We start from the raw sequence: 24847 nt of genomic DNA on the forward strand, positions 1-24847 counted from the left end.
CCTGCTTAGACAGAAAACCTATCAAAAGTTTCTCTGGGGCGGTGGTTTGAATTGCAGGGCGGATTTTCGATTTATAGTTGGAACCTTCGTTTATGTGTTAAGTGATGAAGAAATGGGGTCACCGAAGAAAGGGATGGGTTTTAGTAGTGGTTGGGGAAGGGAAGCCGTGTGAATGGATGAGAGAGATATAAAAGCATAGATGCCTCCACATTTAAATTACTTTCTGACAACCCTTTGTAAAACCGGTCCTCCCTATTTCCCTTTTCATGTCTTCTTCTGGCTAAACTAAACGTCCTATCAAGGAAAACAGGATCTGTTAGCTTTCACTGACGTTGACTACATCTGTTAGCTTAAAATAACAATGTAATGCAAAATAACGGCCACACAACATATTCTGTAATGAAGGAAGGAATGGGTGATTTTAGTTTACGTTGTATTTTTTATGTTGTTGCCAAGGAGTGTGTGTAGCGCCCTAAAGTCATAATTGTCATTAAAATTTATATTATTGGTGGGTATGATAACATAATCAAACAGTTGGTACAAATCTTATCTATTCATATTACTAAGGATTGATAGGTGATAATATACTCTTTGTTTGGAAAAAACTAATTCCCGCGACCTATCGTAACTACTCTTTCAAACGTGTGCAAGACTTACAGTAGGGTACTGTTAAGTACTACTTATTATCTATATTTAACGTGTCATGTGATTTTCCAATTACTGGTCTTGTATTCGTACACCATATGATTACTATGTATTTGGTATTCATTACATTTATACCAAATTTGACAATGTCCCTTGCACCACCAAATGTTGGAATCCAAATAACTATATCAGGGGCGGAGGCATGGTACGCCATGTCCCTTGCACCACATAGATTAAACTTCGATATATTACCATTAAAATGAGTACAAATACTTTGCCTACTCGCCATTACTCAGTAACAACATAGAGGATATTTTAAGAGGTGCTACTATTCCCAGTATCATCTCCTCCCTCCGTCTTCTTCAGAGCATTGACCAACGCGCTGATTACGTCTATGGTTCGATTCATCCGTCGGAATCTTTGTAACATCTCGATGTGTCTGTCGGAGTAATCGGATTCATATTCTTCATCCACCAACTCTGGCCCGGGATGACGCTGTCGTGTTGGAACGCCGGGTCGAAGTTCGATCTTCCTCTTTCGTGCCGGAGGCGTTGGTTTGGCAGGCAGTTGTTGTTGAGCACGTCGAATTTCCTCTGCATTATTGGACGAAGAAGAGCCCTCCATATGAAAACTTCAATTGAAAAACTAGAGAATGAGGACTACCTTCTATATAGTGCAGCAAAACACCAGGAAGAGTGGGTTTGCAACGTGGTATGTGGATACGGGATTTATATACCCGTTCACACCCTCCATCCTTCCAACCGGGTTTGTTTTCACATGTGGTGAGGGATGTCAATGTTTGGAATATGTTGAATTTTTGAATTAACAATAGCTTCATGGATTCCCGTGAATTGATTGAAGAAGAAGCAGCCGGTCAAGTACGACACAGGGAACAAACACATGCATGCCTTGAAATATACAACGCCGAATGACCCATGATGGACAATTCACTTAAAAAGGGGTTGATGGGAATGCATTTCCCAACGTTACTTATTAACTTACATACCTCTCTAATTTCCCATCGTCAATTACCACCTCCACTGGATAGGAAACAACGAAATCGGCCCCACCCACCGATCCATTGTGTAAAGATGTGCCTCCTCTGTACTGAACTCTGCGCATTTCGGAAAGCTTCCGAATTAATTCTTGTTTGAAGTCCGGCCGACATCGGGTGAGAGACAATAAGGGATAACAACAAAGATTTTTTCTCCTACTAATTAATCAACATCACCAGGAGCATACACAATTCTAATTGTAGGAGTCTTCTCAACCCATTTGGGGTGGGAAGCAAATTAATTTTTCCCCTTGCTTGTGCACATTACATGCAAATCGTTTTCCGTAACGTTATGTACAACAGTCAATTTGTAAATTGGAAATAGTTTATGAGCCCACCATAAGCAGAAATAACCGGTATTCAAAAAACCCACCGGACCTTAAAAACACTATCTGACAGAAATGTTTAGTTTGATTTTCATTTTTTGGTGTTAAGTTACGTGATGCCGAACAAAGAAACCTATAAAAAGAACTACATTATAATCTCATTAAATTAGTCCTCCCGATTAATTTTACGTGATGCCGAAATAATACTTCTTGCCGGTCCCGACTCGGATGTAACGTGCTAAATGAATATTTTGCTAAATTTGTAAGATAATAAAAATTAGATAATGTATATAGACCTCATCGAATATATAAATTAATAATTATATAATTTATATACATTTACGAAGATGTCGTTGAAGACATTTATTGATTCATTTCTCATTAAAAAAAGACAATATATCGATTTTCAAAATTATATGATTATACAATTATAGTTATATATAATTATAAATGAATATGATTATACAAAATATATATATTTCATTTATGTAGTATGTAGTATGTACGGTGTAAAAATTAAAAAGTTAAACCGAATACCGTAAACCTAATAACCCATTGCATGGTACATATATATACATTATAAACTAGCTTATGCAATCTTGTTCGGTTATTTGAAACAAATTTGAAATTTAACAATCTTTAGGATAACTTAGATGTCGAAGAAAATATACAGTTAAAAGCTAAATATAGGTTTTAGTAAATAGTCTAGCTAAATCTAGTTATACACTGAAGGAAAACTATGTAAAAGCTAAATATAGTTTTTGCTAAAGTACACATCTGAAAAGTGATATTTAGACATGGTAAAGTCAAGATATGTTTTTATTAGTCTCGCGCAGGCGATTGCTCCGCAGTTGCTGATAAATCTCTAAAGTTCGAATTACTTATATACAACCGGAGTTGCTAGGTACTTTTCACTCCACCTCAAGTAGATGACCGATCTTACTTTTGACCGCTTGGAGTAAAGCAGAGCTTATACTGTGTCGTTAATAGCAGGACTCTCTCGCGAATTAAATTTGTTGACTAGTGCAGGCTTTGGGTTTGCTATAAGGTAGGGTAGCGACTCGAATTGACGAAGTTAATCGGACTTGTTGATACATGCAGCGCGAGGCGTGCATCTGGGTAGCTCCGCTCCGATGGAAGACTTCGTTGCCGAAGTTAATCGGATTGTTGCTCCGTTGGGAGACTTTGACTATGCGGTTGCGCAATAGTTTGTTTGATGTTGACGTTGCCTTTTTATAATTTATCCAAGCCGGTTGTTTATAAGGGGGTTCAATCATTTATTCACTACAAAGATTTAATTTTATAGCCGAAACTTTGTGACACAAAATTATCGTTTCGTGTAGTGAATGTGGTATGTATGCAAACCTCTTTTGGTCATGTGAGGAATTAATCAACGATATTACCTTAATAAACGTTAAAGGACACGTTTGAGGTGAAACCGAAATTGAAAACAACAGTGAAAGGGATAGGTTTGTTGTTGACCAAGACATTATAAAACGATACTAATTGTGGACATTACCGCCGCCTCTGAGAACCACCATAGTAGTAACCCAGATAGAGTTCGGTCTGCAAACAAACGGATCTGGCCATCACCACGTTGCCGGCCAACAAGCCATCGCCTGACATCAGTTTGCTTTTCGGTCGGAAATCGGTATTGTTCAGTTGTTGCAGTCGGATCCGGGTTCATCTTACCGTTATCCTGATATCGGACGACATCGACGGTGCATTGCACCATCAAGGGTAGCCACCACCGACATATTACCAGGTAAAGAGAAAATGTTGTCATCATTCGTAATGCAACTGTATTCATCACTTTTTCCATATTGGGGACATATTTTGGAATCATTAGTCGCCACATTGTTCGTTGGTAATTGCTTAAAAACTGGGTTATCCAAATAGAATACAGGGGACAATCTGTTATTTGTACTTACCAGAATCAGTTTTATTAATATAGTACAATATCTTTTACGAATTAATATCACGTTCTTTGCATATCGACATGATAATCGAATAATGTAGGAAGTGCCGCCATTGTATAGCGAAAACTAACATTGAAAATCTCCTCCTGGATCCTGTGACAACTTTGTCTATCAGTGCCAACTGCGTCTTCGTGGTGGAGTCCATATCAGTATATGTTCTTGGACCACATACCCAGAACCAGGTTGTAACAATATTTCCTTACATCGTGATGGAAATGGTACTGCAATACATTTAATTAGTAACCGCCAGATGTGCTCGAAACACGGCCAAATTTTATAACTGGTTCTTCCAAATAACGGTGTTTTCAGTATCTTATTTGATTATTGTCTGTAGGAAAATGAAAATGAATTCAATATAAACCGACTGTAGACTGACTATTGAAATTATGTGGGATTCTTTGCAGATATATATTACGCGGATAATTATACTGTAATGGCAGGTCGGAAGGATTATGTTCATGCAATGACTATAGAGCGGAGTTCGATGGGAGAGTATATGGTATTATTTGAATATTTGAAATAGTACCATATCATTCCTCACATGTTATAGTATGTATTGTTATGTTCACTATTACTGTCTTGGTTACCACGTACAAGCAATGGAATGTGGCTGTTCAAAGTACAACTTCACTATTGTGCAGGACATTCCTGACTGTTTTGCGGAAAAATTTCGGAGAGGCCTCATGGCATCAGAGGACAAATTCGCTCAGGTCATAGAAGTGAGTCGCGAGGGCGACCATTGGTACTTCCATATAGTGCAGCAAAGAAATGGCCTCCGTTTCGAAGAAGGTTGGGGGAGGTTCAGAAGATTCCACAAAATTAAAGAAGGGGATGTGCTATATTGGTATTACGACGGGAAACTTGAATTTCATGTTCAGATTGTACGTGGGAGGAACCAGTCAAGTAATAACCCTGGGCAAAAATCACCTATAATCATATCATCTGACGAGGAGGAGACACACATTGAGAGTGGAGCACAAGAATTGGAGGAAGCCATTTCAAGTGACGGAGAAGAATCGGGTGACGAACCCGAAACTGAGGAAGAAGAATCGGGTGATTACACCCAGAGTGAGGAAGCAGAGGTGCACGATGACTCTGGTCAACAAGGACACAATTTCCTTGATTATTGCACAATGAAGGTACCGCGAACAGGGAGGACTAACCCCGTAAGTGACGAAGTCTCAATTATTTATAACTTATTTGAAAATTGTGGTTTGTTACGGGTTATGGATAAAACATCGTCCGCCTTATGGGTTTAAAATTATGAATTGTTGGACATGGATGTATGATCTGATTCACTACAAAATGTGGATTAATCATTGTCTTCTTATGAACTGAAGGTGGGGTGCGTTACATATGTTTTCTCCCTGCTTTTTGACCTAACACATATGTTCTGTGTGTTGTACATCTTGCAGAACATACCGACCTTTTTCTTTGACAAACACATCAAGGAAAAATATACTGTACTGCGGTTGTTCGGGGACATTACGTCACGTAATGTTTCGACTCACGGAAACGGGCACAGCGCGAGATTTGGAACAGGCTGGGCGGAATTTAAGAGGGCAAATAATTTGAACAAGGGGTGTACATTTTTGGTTAAGGTGATTGGCCCCCTTACGTTTAGGATTACTAAAATTAGTGACTGAAAGGAAAGAGGAGGTAATTGCAGTGAATGGTTGCGGAGGGATCATGTGAACTATGATTGCGGAATGTTGGTTTTGGCTCACCGAACCCGATCGTGATGTTAAATGTGTTCACTTACGAAAATATTTCAATCAAACAAACCTTTCAATTACATGTATGCTTCATTTTGTTAAACAAGAAGTTGTTGTGGATGTATTCAGGGAATATTGAAACAGAACTTGGACCTGGATGTCTTCTTAATGCTTTCAGCCATTGTTTAAGCAAGCATCGTAAGCTTTATTTATTGAAATTTATGTGGATAGAGTTAATAGTCGTACACTTTTGTTTCATGTAATAAGATTAGTTTCAATTTCATTTTATTCTCTGGAAGCCATAACTACAATGAACTCACAAGTAAAGTAATATATTCGGGATACCGAATTTTTAAATTTGGCTATGTGTTTATATATCGATAAAGTTTTCATTTATTAATTTATCTATTAATTAAAAATTTATTAATTTACAAAGGTATAAAATATATTTTGTTTCAATTTTACAAAAAAGTCAAGTTTTTACTTGGTTTATGCAATATATTGTTTAATTTATTATGTATACCCATATTAAATTTACTATTTTTTCTAATGTGTTAGAGCAACTCCAGTAGCCTTGTTATTTGCAAGATGGAGGGCCAACAGCTACAAAAGACACCCCAAGCATTTGTCAGACCCGTGTGTTATATCTACGTGGATACATCATATATTTGACATTCGCTGAGACACTGTCAAATTTGACAGCCATACAAAATATTGTCTTTTGTGTTTCACTTGCTCATTCACTGTAAATTTCACCCATCTCGCATCCTCACTTTCTCGCCAAAAAATTTCCTGAAACAAGAACTCTTCCACCTCTAATCTGTTTTTCAAGTTTAATACCCTCAGTAGAAGAAGTTTACTAGAGGTAGTAAACTGTAGTTAATTTTGACTACCCCCAGTAAACTTTATTTGTTTGCAACTAAGTTGATTTTCTCCGTTTTAAGGTGTGTTATGGCTTTTAGAAATACTGTTTTTCAAGTTTAATACCCCCAGGTATCAGAGTTATTAATCATATTTCTTAAAACTAGGAAAAGCTATTAAACTTGCCAAGTGTACAAACTCAAACTTCATTTATGAAGATGGAGGACAATATGTAACATAGTAGCAATATATAACAGCAGCTCATATCTATTCAATTGTTATCTTTACTTATTTACATGTCTTATTGAATCCCTTATTCCATGATAAATATTTCAAATTTAACATCTCCCTTGGAGATGAGATTTGTTAAATTAACTTCTTGTCATATTTGACATGTCACATGTCAAAATTCAAAATTAACAACAAAATTTGACCTCTGTATTGGAGTTGCTCTTACTGTTAAAATATAAAAAAATTTATGATTATATTTATAAAATTATTTGTCTAGTATATATGGTTTTGTAACGTTGTCCATTTAGTTGTAATAAGATACTTAGTTGTAGATTAGTACTACATAAAAAAACGAACTACACACATCTAAGAAATTCACATATACCTTACGAATTCTATTTAATACTTTTTATGTTTATATCCAATTGTCAATATTAGGTTCATAGATTGAATATTTGTTTTTCCATATTCATGTTCAAATGTTATTTGTGATTTGGGTTTTACAATATATGTAGTGTCATCGATGTATGGAACAAAAGTACAACGATATTTCAAAAGGACGTCGGACGGTTTACTGACAGTGAGGCATGACAGAGAGAAGCAAAGGTTATGGGTTGGTTTAAAAGGGATTGGTGTTGCTGGGCTGTTATGGCCCAGAATGTTTGTGGCTCGTAATGTACCATTGTTAAAGGTCTGGATCAACCTAGGAACTAAAGTGTCCCAAACACCACAAGTAAACTGTTTCCTGGGTGAAGTTGAATCCCCACGAGAGCTCTTGTGAAAATTGCCGAAAGGTAACCACTTCGAAATTGAGACATCGGTCCGACGTCAAAACAACCCGGCCCTCCGCTTTTAGTCCTGGTTTAAGAAGGTGTTTACACATTCCAAATGCAAAGTTTTGAATATGTGGCTAAAGATGCAATAGGACGGGGGAAAATGTACAATGACGTAGAGACAAGTTATGAAATGGTGCTCTAAAGGACATGGTACCCCAGCGGTAATGAATCCCATAATTTTGTATATGTTATAGGACTATGGGGGAGGGGTTGGGGTGAAAGGGTTCGGTGATTTTGACCCACCTTTGAAACGGTTCTTTATTAGCCTAGGTTTCCTTTTCAAATGCAAGGCTGAAAATTCGGTCCCAGAGGAAGCAGACGAGTAATAGGCACTGTGCTTATTCAAAGCAAGATTTTTGGGAGGAACAATTCCAGCTAACAGTAATATATATTCTAGATTTATATATATAGGCCTCGTGGGCAGGCCGACCTATGTATAATTTAGTGTACTTAGAAAATAATTACAATAATAAATTCAAGGCCCATCATATTGTTGCGGTGGTCCATACAAAAAACGAAACACTTTTCATTTTGGATGAATTTGGTTATCTATCCACCATTTCTGTCTACTTATTCACCTTGTTCATCTTAGTCAGCCTTCTTTTATGAAGCCTTCTCCTAGCTAGTACAAAGACATACCATAAATCGGTTAACCACATCCGGAGACGTGGAGATCCAAGGCTTCTGCCAGCATGAGGTTCTGCAAAACTTCATAACATAACGGGAAATGGACACTTTAGGCACTTTGTATTTTTATGAATTATGCATAACAACACCTAATATCTATAAATAGGGTACTGCTAGATCAAACCCTCTGAATAAATAACCCCTAACATAATATTAACATAACTTGGCAGTAAACTCAGAGTCTAGCATTACCAAATATTACAGGCAAATGGGGTTTCCCCGTTAATGTGTTGGACAACTATATTGGTTATAAGATGGTCAGGTTACAACTGATCACCCGATTTTACACAACACTTCATTCCTCCACGGGAATTGTTGAAACTGTCCATAACGTCAGTAATAAAACAAACGAGTGATGAAATACTTGGCCCGTTATTACACCGAAACAGGAAAACAATCAGGTCAAAGTAGAACAGTTCAAAAGTCATTTGCCAATAATGATCAATTGCGCCGAGCAACGCGGGGTTTAAACTTGATTCCCCCAGCAGGGATAGATGACGTTACTACTCCAGTGTCATTTATTTTCTCTTTTAGTTCGCGGTACACCGAGTCCCACACTGATTTTGCCCGGTCGTTCAATGGGTGGTTAACAATTTCAAGGCCAAGCCTAACCCTTTGATCCCCTGAGTTAAACTGCATATAATATATAACAATAAATTTCCATTCTATCTCGTTAAAAGAATCGTAATCAACACCAAAAGTAACATCATAAAGTACTCACCCCTTCATACCAGCACTCCCTGTAGTATTGGATATTCCTAATAGTAAATATCCCAGAATCATAGTTGTGAATCTGAGTGGGGTTGTCTTCAGGATAGATTACAGAAAAACTGGCAAATTTTTTAACCAAGATGGGATCGCACCGTATGTCGCCCTGAAATACCTTGGCAACAAAATTGATCTGCAATAATCAAACAAACAAACAAACCTTGGTGACATTAAACTCTAAAACAAAAAGACAACTGATCTAAACAAACTAAATTTTTAACATTTTTCTAGTTAACATATCTTATGTCTGTTTACAAATATAACATACACATGAGTGGGCATATCCCAGCCTGCGCTGTTCGACCCGAGGGTCAGGTACACTGTCCCATATCTCACATTCACCGTCCTGCACTTTAAGCACAACAAGAAACCAGTGATCCGCGGCGACATCCTCAACAGGGATGAAAATCTGCAACATGGGATAATATTTTTTTACATGTATGTACTTAGCCACACTACACATTGTATCAGAAACAACCATAAAACAACAACTATTTCTAAAAAAAACAAAACTAAACATACATTGCTGCATTCGTGTAGTTGGCCCTTCAATGTCCGCAAACCACATACGGTGATGGTGCTGGAAATATGACTCTCCTTATTATGGCCGCTGGAAAATTCCACGGCACGCTCCTGCATGAACAACAAATAAAGTGATTGGCCAATTATATGCCAAAACTTTATAATTTATCTATTCATCAATTTCTACACTTACAGCAAAATAAGTTGGCAGGAACCAGAATGTACGGCTAGATCCAACAGAATAGCCTCCCATGATGTTGATTATCTGAAACAGGTTACAGAACAGAGTCCGGCATTATGGTCACAATTTTGAAACAAAAGCCATACTATAGATTTGAACAAAATTTACAACTGTCTGTTAGTTATAAAAAATCACACATACCTCGCTACTAATGGACTGTTTTGCAGAGAGGCACTTTAAATCCCAACGAGTTACACTATACAGACCATATCGACCTATTTCATCGCTGCATGATGTATTAACGAAATTTGAGCTTTTACAATCCACTTTTAGTATGGAAACTTAACAACGGATCCATTCAATCACTAATCCTAGTAAACTATTTGACAGATCCCGGGCAATAAAAATAATGAACATAGACCCGAACTTAGGGTACATCCGATTTCCCTATAAAAAAATTATATCCTCAACTACCCCATCATAAATCTTTGTCATATTATAAAAAACTACTCAATTACCACGTTTGAAATAGTATTGTTTTCAAATGGCCTACAGAATAACGTCAGTCAATATAATATTTCCTGAGCAAGTCCAGTAACTATGATCATTCCAAAAAACAAGATAAAACAAAAAATTCTAAAATGTTAATACAAAATCTACCACCAACCTCTCTAGAATCCCTTCGCTCCGGCCTTTGCGGCTGAATAAGTAGGACAACAGGTCTGATTCTTTTGCTGACAGGTCAGCTATGCCATGGTACTTCCTCCCTCCCGGTTTTTTCAGTGGCTGGGTTCTATCATCTGCATCCTTATTTGCTTCATCATACCCTTGTCTCATTTCCCTCTGAATAACATCAAAACATCTCATCACGGTAAAAAACTAATGTCTCATAGAACACTGCACAAAAGTATTGACAACAAATTCCACGAAACTCTAAATATGAATAATTGTCATTTACTTACATTAGGCGATTGCTCAACTCCTAAATCATCCCCCATGTCGTCCGCTCTCAGACAACCACCTCCTTTAGCAACAACAGCTTCATTTACCTTCCTCACTAGCACGGTAATCTCGTCCTCAGATAACTCCTTACAGGCTGACCCTTTTAATGTGCAGAGGGCCTCCCTTAGCTGCAAAATTTCTGGCCCTAGTACACACACGGCGGACTGCAACTTCACAATTAATTGTTGTATGTAGTTCATGTCAGACCTCAGGTCAGCCATATCATCAACAACGTTGGCTTTAAGACCCGTGCTACTATCATAGGAACCTCCAAAATCAGTTGATCCGGTGCCCATGTACCTCTTCGACACCCACACACCTTTCGGTGCATAAAACCCACCTAACTCTTCTACCCTCTCATACATCCTGCAACACATCTTCTCATCCCATGACCTTACTGGCAATGGCATAGTGGGAAATAAACATGTTCTTTCGCGCAATACAGTGAGATAAAAGAGTTGGAGAAACAATACACATCCCTCTACATAAGTGGATTCGCAGCTCTGGTACATCCTGACTCCATCAACCATCTTTCTGTAGCCAAACTCAGCCCAGTTATGCTTCCTTATGGCAGTTGGGTGGGTCAGCGGCACCAACAGTGACATATCAACATACCCTAGCCGCGAGGGACATAACACAGTTGATAACATAAACAGTGCAAAACATACCATCCACAGTTCTTCATCATTGTATGTGCCCACCACCATGTGCCTAAGCTGCTGCAGACTAATATCACCATCCACGCCACATAATTGTTTTTTCCAGTGATTAATCTCTAATTCCTTTGTTGACGAGTTCGTATCAACTATAGTCCCCCAACACTTCACGCCCATCACACGATGGAAGTCCTTGTACGTGATAGACAGGTTCCGACCATGTATGTTAATGGTTGAGTTCTTCACATCAAAATTTTCTACCAGCATTTTGCACAGCGAAGGGTTCACCTCAATGCCACGCCACCCTAGGACACAACCAAAACCCATCTCTTCTATCGCAACTATGCGATCATTCGGAATGCGTGCGGCTACACGTTCTAACTGTTTTGTATCACATGCTGATATTTTATTCATCTCCATTTCAACATCATTCGTCCTACGACTCCCATCAACCTTATACAAAAAAAATCACCATCCATCACAACTATACACTATAAAAACCAAAGAACTACATATAAAATTGACATATGATATAATCGAATTCAATTCACTGTCTCAAATGAAATATACTACTTATCAAATTCACGTCTCGCGATACTGGTACCTGATCATCATGTGCGGAGGTCATGCTGTGCGATTGGAGTGCATAATCATCACCAGAAACCCTGTTAATTCATAAGAACACGATTAATACGATTGTTCTTCAATTATCGATAACATCTTCCTTCTGTACGAGTTTCCTCAGTTCAAAACCAACTACATTTTTCGACACTTACGAACGCCTTCCAGGTGTGCCGTCCGATCCATCTGCCTGTTCCACGCACATTCTCTTCCCACCAGAAGAAATACAGCTTCTTTGTCGTTCATGTTTGCTCCCCAACATCTCCTGCAGAAATAATAAACCGGTACAAAATCAGGATCTAACCACACAGGACCCTGATCACGGGATTTCTACCCGTTCATTTTCCAATTCCATTCATCGCTTCCCTTCGCTTGTTTATCAAATTAACAGTCTATCACTAAAGCCCAAACCAAAATAACATAAACATTATAGAGTTTGGGAATCTACAAAATTGAGATGCGACCTAACCTACACCTCCACCGCTTCAAATCTACATAACTTATTAATACAGGTGTTTACCTTGCTCGTCTCCGATATAAGAAAAATCTTCTTCTTCAATCCTCAGATATTGTCCTCGTTAGACCACCAGTTGCGAAATATGTCGATTGCAATATTAACAGATCGACATCAATAATCCGCTCCAAATAGAATCTCAACACGCCGCCAATCTCACACCAATGATTTGGGAGTCGGTCCTTTCTTTCTACGTGCTAGATCTCCGAATTTTCAGAGGACAGATAAAAGGAGGATTCCACGAAATATAACCTGCAAAATCATTCGAACATTCGCACGTGAGAGAAATTCAATCGGCTGTAAGAAAATATTCACAGGCCAGCTGGCGAATAGGACAACTAACGTTTTCCATCCGGCAATCTTCGCGCCGGGCGCGAAGTAGAATTCTCCTTAGCAAGTGCTTTAATTTTTCACCAAGACAATTTGTAGCTATTTAATTAAGGGAAGACAAAGCTGGTCTTGGTTATGCTCGACCCGAGAAAAAGGTCCGTTTATCTTCCCCAACGTATTCAAACCCCATTTAACAAGGGTGAGTTAAACGTTTTTTAAACAAACCTGCGGGTCCCACTAAATCCACTCGGTCGCACACTCTTTTCGTTTATCCATTGGTTCGTGGTGCTCACGCGTTGAGTTGAAGAGTGGGATTGTTTGACTGTCTTTTGCTTCTTCCAACTCAGCGAGTGAGCTCCTCTGAAACAGAGCACTCTCTCTCTCTCTCTCTCTCTCTCTCTCTCTCGCTTTATGTTCATCTCTATCTCTGTGCTGCACGCTCTTCTGATTCCAACAGTGGTGAAGAGGCTTTATTGAGCCTCCGGATTTGTCACATTTTGTTCCCCCATACAACTCTCTCTGCTTTCTTCTGTTTTTTCTATTCCTCTGTGTTCTATCTCTGCTTCATCTTTCATTTTTTCTGTTTATTTTCAAAACAAAGCCATGACAGTGAGCAACGCAACCGGAAAAGTACGCCTGGTGGTGGAGGTGGTGGCGGCCCACAACCTCATGCCAAAAGACGGCGAAGGCTCATCGTCCCCATTTGTCGAAATCGAGTTCGACAACCAGAGGCTCCGAACCCAGGTGAAGTACAAGGACCTGAACCCGGTCTGGAACGAGAAGCTAGTCTTTCGTGTCAAGGACGTGGCTGATCTTCCCTACAGAGCCATAGAGGTCAATATATTCAACGAGAGGAGGTCCGGCAACAGCAGAAACTTTCTGGGAAAGGTCAGAGTTTCAGGGTCTAATATTGCTAAAGAAGGTGAGCAGATTCCTCAGCTTTATACACTCGACAAAAGAAGCCTCTTCTCTCATATCAGAGGCGAGATTAGCTTGAAGCTTTACCTTTTGACGAGAGAAGAGGTCAAAGAAACCGGGGCTAATGGCATAGTGAGTTCCTCTGTTTCCAACTCTGCTTCGTCTTCTGCTTTTTCGAAGAAAAGCAAGAAACTTCAGGGCCAAAACTCGGTCATTGCTTCGCAGAACCAGCTGGTTCAAGAATCAAAGTCATCAGGGCAGGGCCAGAGTACCAACAGTCACTCAAAACCTGTTGAGAACAATCAAGGAGTGATGATGAAGCCTATTCTGATAAAAACAGGCCCTGTTTCTGCATTTTCCGGCGGCGGCGTCGGAGTTACCGGCGTCGGAGGTGCTCTTGACGTCAATGGGATGACGGAGTTTTCACTGAAGGAGACGAGGCCTCAGCTCGGCGGTGAGTCTTTGAAAAAGGATAAAACTAGCTCTACTTATGACCTTGTTGAGCAAATGCAATATTTGTATGTGAAAGTGGTTAAAGCTAGAGACTTTTCTGTTTTTGGTGGAGGGGAGGTTGTGGCTGAAGTGAAGTTGGGGAATTACAGAGGGGTAACAAAGAGGGTGAGTTTAAACTATGTGGAGTGGGGTCAGGTGTTTGCTTTCTCTAAAGATTGCATACAGTCTTCAATGGTGGAAGTGTTTGTGAAGGAGGGGAACAAAGATGACTTCTTGGGGAGGGTGTGGTTTGATTTGAATGAGGTTCCGAGGAGGGTTCCGCCTGATAGTCAGTTGGCGCCGCAGTGGTATAGAATGGAGGATAAGAAGGGAGACAAGTCGAAATCGGGGGAGGTGATGATTTCCATTTGGTTCGGGACTCAGGCAGATGAGGCATTTGCTGAAGCTTGGCATTCCAAGGCTGCAAACGTGAATTTCGATGGGCTTAGTTCTATTAAGTCCAAGGTTTACTTGACACCAAGGCTTTGGTACCTCAGGGTTAAAGTGATTGAAGCTCAAGACATTGTTCCCTGGGAGAAAGGGTCTGCAATGATGAGGTTCCCGGAGCTTTCTGCGAAAATTCAGGTTGGGAATCAGATGTTGAGGACCAGGATTGCGCAGCCTAGCAGTGTGAGGAGCCTCTCAAATCCTTTATGGAATGAGGAGATGATGTTTGTGGTGGCTGAGCCAATTGAGGACTACTTGCTTGTCTGTGTTGAGGATAGGGTTGGCCCGGGGCGTGATGAGATTGCAGGGAGAGTGGTGATTCCGGTTGCAGCAATTGAAAGGCGGACAGATGATAAGCCTGTTGTTTCGAGGTGGTTCAACCTTGATAACAGCAGCCATTTCACCAATGCAGCTGGAGAGTCCAAAGTGATGACTAGGTTTGGGTCTAGAATTCATTTGAGGGTTTCACTTGATGGAGGTTATCATGTGCTTGATGAGGCCACAATGTATAGTAGTGATCTTAAGCCGACTGATAAGAGGCTTTGGAAGCCTCATATTGGTGTGCTTGAAATGGGTATTTTAGGGGCCACTGGGCTTATGCCAATGAAGATCAAAGAAGGGAAAGGAGGGTCTAGTGATTCTTATTGTGTTGCGAAGTATGGACAGAAATGGGTTCGAACTCGAACTGTTGTTGATAGCTTGTCGCCTAAGTGGAATGAGCAGTACACTTGGGAAGTGTTTGATCCTTGCACTGTTGTAACCATTGGGGTATTTGATAATTCTCGAATTGATAAGAGCACGGCCAACAATGCCGGAGTCCGTGATTCTCGGATTGGGAAGGTTAGGATCCGATTGTCCACACTTGAGTCTGATCGAGTCTACACTCACTCCTATCCACTCTTGATGTTGCACCCTTCCGGTGTCAAGAAAATGGGTGAGCTTCATCTGGCTGTCAGGTTTTCTTGTGCCAATATGGGTAACATGCTCAACATGTACACTATGCCACTGCTTCCCAAGATGCATTTTGTGCAGCCTTTGACTGTGAATCAACTGGAGACCCTGAGGTATCAGGCTATGAATGTGGTGGCATCGAGGCTTAGCAGGACAGAACCACCTTTGGGGAGAGAGGTGGTGGAGTACATGCTTGACCATGACTCGCATATGTGGAGTATGAGAAGGAGCAAAGCCAACTTCTTCAGGCTAGTGAATGTTCTATCAGGGCCTGTTGCTTTTGGAAGATTTGTGGAGTTGATGCGGAGTTGGCAGAAACCAATCTGCTCTGCCTTGTTTGTTACAACTTTCTTCTTGTTAGTTGCATTTCCGGAGCTCATAATCCCAATGATTTTGCTATATATGGCACTTATTGGAATGTGGCGGTTTAAGTCCCGCCCTCGTCACCCATGTTTCATGGACACTAATCTATCCCATGCTGAGAGTGTTTATGCTGATGAGTTGGATGAGGAGTTTGATTCATTCCCAACGAGTCGGAGTGCAGAGATTGTAAGGATGAGGTATGACCGTCTTAGGAGCGTGGCTGGGAGGATTCAGACTGTTGTTGGTGATGTGGCTACACAAGGTGAAAGGTTCCAAGCATTGCTTAGCTGGAGAGACCCAAGAGCTACATTCTTGTTTGTGATCTTCTGCTTGATTGCTGCTGTAATGTTCTATGCTGTGCCGATTAGGGTGGTTGTGGTTCTGTTGGGATTGTATGCACTCAGGCCGCCAAGATTCAGGAGCAAGCTGCCTTCTCAACCTTTGAGCTTTTTCAGGAGGCTGCCAACCCGGGCTGATAGCTTGTTGTAGACCTTCGAATTAGCTGCTTGATCATCATCTTAGAGGTTTGGAGCTTTTCATGGCTATCTAATTTAGGAGTTCAGCTATAACTTCTGGACATATATAGTAGGGAAGGCCTTTTGTGTTTGGCAAGTAGGATAGTCTTCCTTTTCAGTTTAGCTGTTTGGTATGTACTATGTAGGCTGTTCATTAGGTATTTAATTCAGATTTAGGTAGTAGTTCACTAGGAAATGGTGGTTCAAGGGTTAATGACTTAATGTAAGAATGTAAGCAAGTACTAGCTATCATTTCGTTTATTAAAAACTGCTTATTCCTCCATGGCATTATATAATGTGTACTTGCATACCTGACATTTTCGATCTGATATATAACTGAATATTGAAAGCTGTAAACATTATGGACATAAAAATTGCATGTATTACTCAGAGCAGTAAAGCTGAGAATTGATCCAATATTAATTTCGTGTTTGGATCTTATTTAATATATGATTGAAGCATCAATGTGTATAGACCCTTACTTTCAATAGCTTCAAAGGTCTAATCTGTATGATGGCCTTTTGACTACTCATAATTCCTTCCAATGCGTATGTCATTTTCTTCTCATGGATTTCTGTTGAACAGATGATAAAAACCTCAACAGAAAATTGTATTGGACTATGACTTCCGATTAATTTCTCCTCCCTTTGTTTTAGTAACAAGGATTCACTGTTTCTAGATGATCTGCTACTAGAGTTAAGCATAACCAAGTACTAAGCATGATAATAGAAGGATTAAAACCAAAGAGTCGTAACATGTCATAGTAAGATCTATTGAGGTTCTTGTACTCACCACTTAAGTTCAACAAATCAAAAGTCACTGGGCAATCAGCAATACTCCTGAGTCCTGACCTTGGTAATTGAAGACCATACTTTATGATGATCCTCCCTCGAAGCTCTTACAATACAAAGCCTAGTAATCTCATTGACATACTTGACTGCAAATTACATTGTGCAACACAATATGAGTCTTTTCAACCTTGAAATTAAAGATGCTCAAAATATGAACACAAGTATCATTAGACAACATAACTTACCTTGGAACGATCCAAGTGAAGAAGCCAGACCACCCTCCCCAAAGTTGACAAGAATGCCATCTTTGATGGCTTTTGTTACATCATATGTGGTAGTGATAACAGGATCTTTCTTTGCAAGTTCTTTATTTGGATCCAAGATAACCTCCAATGTAACCCACCATTATTCTTTACCTGTTCACAACACATCATTTGGTTTATCAAATATAATGTAGGAACGTTCAGGAGCAGAAGTATATATGAAGCTGCTATAAACCCAAATTTCTTAATCGCGAATTCAAAAGACAAGTAGTTATAAAGCTGAAACATGCATCGCAGCAATGTAATCAACGACGCAACATGTATAAGTCAACACAATGGGTTGCAAACTTCACACACCATGGGGTTTTGTACTGTTTAGGGCTTATTCCAATAGCTGAGAAAATTGTCGATGGACTATGCCATAAGCGTGGGAGATTCCATTATCAATACAAGACCCCATGGTGTGTGAAGTTTGCTGGAGCTGGAGAAGTAAATAATACTGAGAATTGATCATTAATCTAATTTTGACTGGATTTCAGTAAGAAGGAAATTAAACAGATTTACAAATTGCATTATTGAACTTTCTGTTGTTTACAAGGGGACTGTAGATGTCTGCATCAAGACTATTATCGTTTACAAAATTCTATCTCATGAAATGACAGGTCTCAACTTCTAGGCCTTGTGTTCAATATTAGAATTCTAAGTTCTACTGCTGAGAAGCTTTTTAACATAGAAATGATGCCAGCCGTGGATCTGTGCGGTGTGGAAGACTAGTTCGGGCTCCCAAACCTCTACAGCAGGTAGCCGCCTGCAATTGGAAGTGTATTATCAAGGTCATGAGCAAATACACGTTACAAAATACTACCACAAAAAACTATGATTTGTGTCAGTCAGCCATTTAGCAGTAACATATTTACTAATATAATACCCCGAAAATTCATATCTAATTTCCAATCAGTTCCCGAATATTATTAAGTTGGTCATTATCCAATTTTATTAGAAGAGCATGAAAACGAAAGGGTTCGAAATATTAATTGTGCGGAAACGTTCAATTTGACGAGTCTAAGAGTTGACTTTTGACTCATTGGGTTTCTTAGAAAACTTCTTGTATGAAAGTCGTAGAATTCGTCGATACGAATTCGTGGACATATGACACGCCTAAATCGGAGTTTGTATGAAGAAGTTACGAATCAAAAAGTTTTTGGACATTTTTGAAAAATAGTACAAATAGGGGAATTAAAGAGAAAAATGGGGAGAAAAATCAGAAATTCGAATCGGTACTGTTCACGGATACTGTTCACCCAAAAAAATCCAGAAAATTCTCTCTCATGAGCAGCCGACTTTGGACCGCCGGATCTCCGCCGTCCGGCCACCATAGAGCGGCGCAGCGGTCACGTTTGAAAGGTTGCTGCGTCCCTTGTCTATTGGTAGTAGCGCCACCTGCCATATCGCCGCTGTTTCGGAGCGGTAAACCCCGAAAGTTCTCCCGAAAAAGCATATTTCGCCGAACTTCAACTCATCGGATCTCCCTCCTCCGGCAACCAATCGGTAAGATTTTTGTCCCATTTTGAAGGTCTCATTCCATACTACAAACACTCCAAAAGATTTAACCTAAATCGTTGTGTGCTAGGAGAATCGAAGAAAAGAAATCCTAGGTTTTTAAATTGGGGCTTTTCGGGTTTTGTTAAATTGAAGTATTTAGGCTTAGAATTAGACTTTGTGGTGAACTAGGAAGTTGTTAGGAATGTCATTTAGATTGTGGTTGTCAAATTTGGTAGTCATTTATGGCGGCCGGTGAACAGTGGCGCCGCATGAATAGTACCATGAACAGTTATGGTAAACAGTGCTCTGTAAAACAGTAAATATGAACAGTAGTCTGTAAATAGTAAATGTGAACAATGTTTAGTAAAACCATGAATAGTGTTTATATGAAAAACATTTAGCTGTACTGAAAATCGTCACATGATATTTTACGTATCATTTTCTAAGCATTTTATCATGCTATTAGGTGACCGACGAAACGAGTGAGGAAATTACTTTCAGTGTCGTGGAAGTTGCACGCAGGAAATAAAGTGAGTAAACCTCACAATGATCATCATGATCGAAGTAATACTATAATTATTGAATTTAGTTTGAGTTGTCATCATAGTCGTTGCATCACTAGTTATAAAAATTATTTTAAAAATATGTTTTGGTTTAAATTACGTGAACTTGATCGTCTACGGTTAATGGGTAAGTGAAACGCTATTTTAATAAATGATGTAAAAAAGATTTTAGTGATTATAGACTATGGTAAATGTGAGTAAATCTCACTACGACGAGCATACCCTTGGTGGTGACTCATATTTACGTTTTCTTAAAAAAAATCGACTATAACATGTATATGATATAGTAAGTTGTGTATGTGTATAAAATGGTAAATACGATATATATATATGAGTTGCTATATTATATACTGTTACGTTTTTATTTCCAAATGAATTATACTGTGGCAACTATATATATTTTATTTGAGCAAGAGTCGCTTGTTGTAGTACAATAACATGGGTGAATTGTTATTGTACGTGGTTTTAACATTGAGTTTTGTTAAAACATTTTCTGTCTTTGGACGTGTTGGCATGTCGGAACCTAGCCTTGGCCGGGCGAAAGTTACGATGCAGTTAGAGCTCTAGTCTGTCTGCCGGTGTACTGGCATGAGACGTAACAGATGAGTTACCGGCTTATGAGTATCCATGTTTTTGGATATTGGGTAACAGATGGTTGCCCAATGTCTGGCGGCGTACTAGCATGAGAAGTAACAGATGAGTACATGAGTCTCATGCGTACCCATATTATAAATGTATTTGGGTAAACAGATGGGTTGCCCGATTCTCATGAACACTTATATTTTCAGATATTATTAGACAACCAGATGGGTCGTCCTGTAACTCATGAGTACATTATAATTAAATATTTTCAATATTTTTCTTTTGTATTTATATGCGAGTTATATTGTTGTGTTTCTCATACGAGTTGCAAAGCTTACCGGGTTTGTTTACAATCCTGGTGCACCTATTCGATGGTGTAGGGGATAGTTCTGCATGTGTAGATTAATATAATTAAAGGGCTTTCGCAGAAGATTGTCGAAGACTTTTTTATGCTGTTTGTGGTGAGGATTGAGTGAATTTTACATTCCCATTGGTTGTGTATTATTCAAGTCAACTGAGTCATGATGTGGACTCAGTTTCGATACAATGTTATGATAAGATGATTTCAATATATTTGAGATTGTTTTAGAGTTTTCATGGCTTTGAATTCGAATTTTTATCATTCGAAATTCGGGGTCGTGACAACTTACCACTTGAGCAGCAAAAGGGAGCATTTTCTCTGGTGGCATGTTGGTGCAAACAGCTGCAGTCAATGAAATGCCGGATCATTAAATAAAAAAAATACAAGTGAGAACAGCAATGACTAGGAAGACAAACTGAACTCTGAAACCAAATTGTTACTACTGTATTGTTCTTAAGAGGAATCGTAATATTGTATGATTGACTGAGGGAAAGGTGCAAAATGTAAAATTTGCAGCAGCATTTTAATTGAACTTTAGGAATCCAAGGAATACTTGGATCATTTCTTAAAAAACTAATACACAGAGGTTGATTTGACTTGAGATCCCGTATGTCATGGATGGCTTATCTAGTTCTAACTACTGAGTTCTGCTTGTAGCCCAACCACAGCCCCATGCCACTGTAACAAGATTAAACTAGCAATCCTAACTCTTAGGGCTTCCAAGAATGAAAAAAGTCGCTTCTCTTGAAGCTGAACAGATACAATTTTATATATGCACCAAGTTCTCAGTGAATCAGAAACCACATTTTCTTATCAATGATCAAAAGGTGCTGACAATCAGTTAAGCACGATAACAGTAAACAATTAACATACCATAAATAACTGCTCCAATAAAACTATCTCCAGCACCTGTTGTATCTACCAGCTCAGAGGGTGGTATTTTTTCAGCTGTTCCCAAAAATAGCCGTCCAGACACTGTCCCTATTCCGCTGGCTCTCAATTTTGTCACTGGCTGAGAGGATATAAATGGATAAACTTACAATAATAGACCTTTATAAATAGCAAATATAATCATGACATGCAGTTATCATATTTCAACTATTGTAAAATTCAATTGATTAACTGATGCTGCCCAGCTGTAACTCATTCTTATGATTGACTGCAGAATTATTTTCAACCCTTCTGGGCTGCTTTCATTTAATTTTGCCGAAAAAGCAAAAGGAGTCTACTCTTCATTGTCAATAGAAAGTGGCTTACCGATGAAATATAAGTTGGTATGGCTATGCTGTCATCCTTTCTCTGCTTCAGCACTTCAAATAAGCTGTCCACGTCCATTTCTTCAGTCTGAGGAGGCTCTGCAGGCAAGGAATGTCAATGAAAATTGTAAATTTTCTGATCCAAGGATTTTTTTTTTTTTTTAAACAGACCATGTGTACAAAATTCAAAGCCACATTATACGTTTCATACTGTTTCCTCCTCAGTAAGACATCAATACCTTCTACACTTCTCTCAAGCATTATGCATCCATCTTCACCCAAGGTCACAATTGCATACTTGAGCTTTGGCAATTTCAAAAGCATTGAAACAAGAGCACTTGGAAAAGATTTCGCTTCTGTCCATGCCTGTAACCCACAACAAGACTTAGTAATAAATGAGGACCAACTTAATTGTAAAATCAGTAATCACATATCATATCTTGAGTGAAATATATTCAATAAGTATCTTATTTTAACTAATAAAAGTATAATAGAAGAAGAGCAATAATCTTGAAAATCAATTATATAAATGAGTTAAAAAAAAAAGTTTCTTTGGTGGTTCTTTTATCAGCTGAAATGTATGGATAGAGAACCAAATGGTATATCATGGAGGAACAAATGACTTGCCTTTGGAAAATTTACTGAGCATATGGCATACTCAGCCAAGTTTAGAAGATCATCCAACCCTTCTCTAATCCTTTCAGCATCAATTAATATAGGTATCTTCCGGCGAGTAGCCTGTAAGACTTCAACTATGGTATTTATTCTTTATACTCGGTAACAACTTTCTTAAAAGCAAAAAAAAAGATACTAAAGATAAGCCTAAGAGTGAGAAGTTAGATCGTGGAAACATGAAGACAATACTTACCTCTTGTGCAACAATTAAAGCAGTTTCATGTAGACGCCCATCAAAATAAGCAAGTCTTGCTCCATCCAATGCAGATGATAAACTTGAAGGCGTAAGGTCCTCCGGTATCATAGGAGGGTATCCTGGAGTATGAATACAAGTACGAGTATTCCTGAAAATGTCAAATGGGGATCAGAATCCAAAAGAGCATTGTAAGATGCTAAACTTGTATATATTCCTGATTAAGTAAAATCATAGATAAAGTTGAACAACATTGCCAGCGCCCACTAACCACCACATTCATACACAAGTACGTGCAATTTTAAGGTTCTGTTTAAGTTGGTTTCTATCAAAGAGGTCATGAATGAAAGACAGTAATGTTTCTGAAATTTTGATTTTTTTTTTCGCAACATAAACAAGTGATTAGTTCTATTTTGATTTCTTCTTAGCCCCTCTTTATCTACTTTTGTTGTTGTTATCGTACATGTTCAACTTCCATTTATATCTCAATACGTGTGTGTGTGTGTAGAGAGAGAGAGAGAGAGAGAGAGAGAGATGTACGCACGTTTCGTTGTCAACAATAATGTAGGTAAATGGTGAATTACCCTCCTCGGCAACCTGAAACAAAACAAGAAACCAAAAATACAGCAATATTAATCTATGTACGACCAAATGGGAGCCAATAAATCATCAAAGCAGTATTACTTGGCTACCAAAGCAATGAAAAGTGACAGTTTCTAACAGGAAAGGAATTACAAATTCTCTTAATACCTTCTGCCCACTAATTTCACATTTATAATGAAGTTACTTTAAAATGCCCTACTAGATTTTGCAATGTCCAAAGCTAATCCGATCTTTCAACGACAAGCTCATCATATAGAGCTGCTAGCATTTTACACATTCATTCATTACAGTAGCACCAAGCTACATTACAAATGTGCTGGCTCAAGATTCCCTGAAATACTTACAAACGCACACATTACGGCAGCGTAAGCGCTAGTTCAAAATTATAAGACTGTAGTTTCCCTTTGAAATGCTCACCACAACAAAAGAAGTATCGACGCCATCGGCTTGTAGCTCCTCCAGTATACCCCTGCCTTGCGTATCATCCGCAACCTATCACATCGCAACGCTTACAAAAGTTAAACACGCGTCCTCAAAATGGAAAACCATCAGCTCTTCTGTATAAACAACATAGAGACCACAACGCAAGCACCTTGGAAATCACCCTGGGACTCAGCCCCAACCGAGCCACACAAGTCAAAGCATTGCTCGCATTTCCGCCTCCTTGAACCTTAAAATTGTACCAATTTCAACACCACAAATTTAGTAACAATACAGAGTCAACGCAAGTCGAAGAGTCAACGGCGGAAGAAACTGTAAGCAAACCTTTAAGCTGGTGGTCCTGATCTTATCGTCGGGCTTAGGATAAGAGGAGACGGCGGCGAGGAAATCCAGGCCCATGCTGCCGACACCGAGCTGCCATATCACATTTAATATCGTCATCAATTCATCACAGTGCTCATAACTCATAAGAAGAATAATGCAAAGTCGGAATCGGAGAAAGGAGTAGAGAGGTTAATACGTACGACGGTGCGGTTTTGCGGGAGAGGCGGAAGCGAATCGGAGGAGGACGACATTTTGAGCCTGAAATTGTGGTGGTTAGAAAGTGAAGCGATGAGAGTGTGAGACTATGGAGAGACGAGAAGATGGAGGAGGGAGCAGACCTGGTGTGGCGAGTTGTTGAAGAAGAAGAAGAAGAAGAAGAGAAATGAGGGGAGTTGAGGACAAGGGGGTTTGGGGTGGTGGTGGTGGTGTAAACAAGAGAAAGCATCTTGTCTGTTATATCAAGATTAGAGGGCAACGTCTCTGGTGGCGTCAGACTATGAGCTACACTTATTTGGATTAGTAATTCCTATATCAAGATTTGATTTTTTTGCCGACATTCGTCGGAATTAAATTTAACATATATTCTCGGTGATCAGAAAAAGAAAAGCGTTTATGATAAGATTCCGGCATACATTAGTT

At 39.1% G+C, this 24847-nt stretch overlaps 3 protein-coding genes and 1 pseudogene across 4 annotated transcripts; 1 reads left to right on the forward strand and 3 right to left on the reverse strand.

Moving 5' to 3' along the window:
- Positions 1-8520: 8520 nt before the first annotated feature.
- Positions 8521-12844, reverse strand: LOC126782250 (uncharacterized). 2 transcript variants are annotated; one of them, XM_050507465.1, is made up of 11 exons: positions 12605-12844; positions 12240-12349; positions 12068-12128; positions 10768-11916; positions 10473-10648; positions 10007-10091; positions 9818-9889; positions 9625-9735; positions 9371-9511; positions 9056-9235; positions 8521-8967 (listed from the first exon to the last, which is right to left on the reverse strand). In XM_050507465.1, the coding sequence occupies exons 2-11, from the start codon at positions 12344-12346 to the stop codon at positions 8776-8778; spliced, it is 2274 nt and encodes a 757-aa protein (XP_050363422.1). In that variant the 5' UTR covers positions 12347-12349; positions 12605-12844; the 3' UTR covers positions 8521-8775. The 2 variants fall into 2 exon arrangements, with proteins under 2 accessions (XP_050363422.1, XP_050363423.1); XM_050507466.1 differs by lacking the exon at positions 12605-12844 and having other exon boundaries at positions 10768-11954; positions 12240-12252.
- Positions 12845-13531: 687 nt separating this feature from the next.
- On the forward strand, positions 13532-16588 carry LOC126782249 (FT-interacting protein 4). Its single transcript, XM_050507464.1, has one exon. It carries the CDS (start codon positions 13532-13534, stop codon positions 16586-16588), a length of 3057 nt encoding a protein of 1018 aa, XP_050363421.1.
- Positions 16589-17075: 487 nt separating this feature from the next.
- Positions 17076-17807, reverse strand: LOC126784092 (probable ribonuclease P/MRP protein subunit POP5; annotated as a pseudogene).
- Positions 17808-18202: 395 nt separating this feature from the next.
- On the reverse strand, positions 18203-24659 carry LOC126782173 (uncharacterized). Its single transcript, XM_050507363.1, has 13 exons — positions 24547-24659; positions 24409-24466; positions 24209-24298; positions 24036-24113; positions 23861-23935; positions 23385-23437; positions 22841-22991; positions 22600-22710; positions 22212-22338; positions 21974-22071; positions 21590-21728; positions 21006-21058; positions 18203-18476 (listed from the first exon to the last, which is right to left on the reverse strand). Exons 1-13 carry the CDS (start codon positions 24651-24653, stop codon positions 18393-18395), a joined length of 1224 nt encoding a protein of 407 aa, XP_050363320.1. The 5' UTR covers positions 24654-24659; the 3' UTR covers positions 18203-18392.
- Between the last annotated feature and the right edge of the window lie 188 nt (positions 24660-24847).

Source organism: Argentina anserina, chromosome 2 (assembly GCF_933775445.1).
Source record: "Argentina anserina chromosome 2, drPotAnse1.1, whole genome shotgun sequence".
Lineage (NCBI taxonomy): Eukaryota > Viridiplantae > Streptophyta > Magnoliopsida > Rosales > Rosaceae > Argentina > Argentina anserina.

Bases quoted from the DNA above. Each gene is read 5' to 3' on its own strand.
- LOC126782173 (XM_050507363.1), bottom strand. From the start codon at position 24,653: ATGCTTTCTCTTGTTTACACCACCACCACCACCCCAAACCCCCTTGTC. The intron at 24,299-24,408 runs GTACGTATTAAC...GTGATATGGCAG, and splicing joins TCCCGCAAAACCGCACCGTC to CTCGGTGTCGGCAGCATGGG. The intron at 23,438-23,860 runs GTGAGCATTTCA...GTTTTGTTTCAG, and splicing joins TCGATACTTCTTTTGTTGTG to GTTGCCGAGGAGGGTAATTC.
- LOC126782250 (XM_050507465.1), bottom strand. From the start codon at position 12,346: ATGTTGGGGAGCAAACATGAACGACAAAGAAGCTGTATTTCTTCTGGT. The intron at 12,129-12,239 runs GTAAGTGTCGAA...ATGAATTAACAG, and splicing joins GGCACACCTGGAAGGCGTTC to GGTTTCTGGTGATGATTATG. The intron at 11,917-12,067 runs GTACCAGTATCG...TTTTTGTATAAG, and splicing joins CCTCCGCACATGATGATCAG to GTTGATGGGAGTCGTAGGAC.
- LOC126782249 (XM_050507464.1), top strand. From the start codon at position 13,532: ATGACAGTGAGCAACGCAACCGGAAAAGTACGCCTGGTGGTGGAGGTG.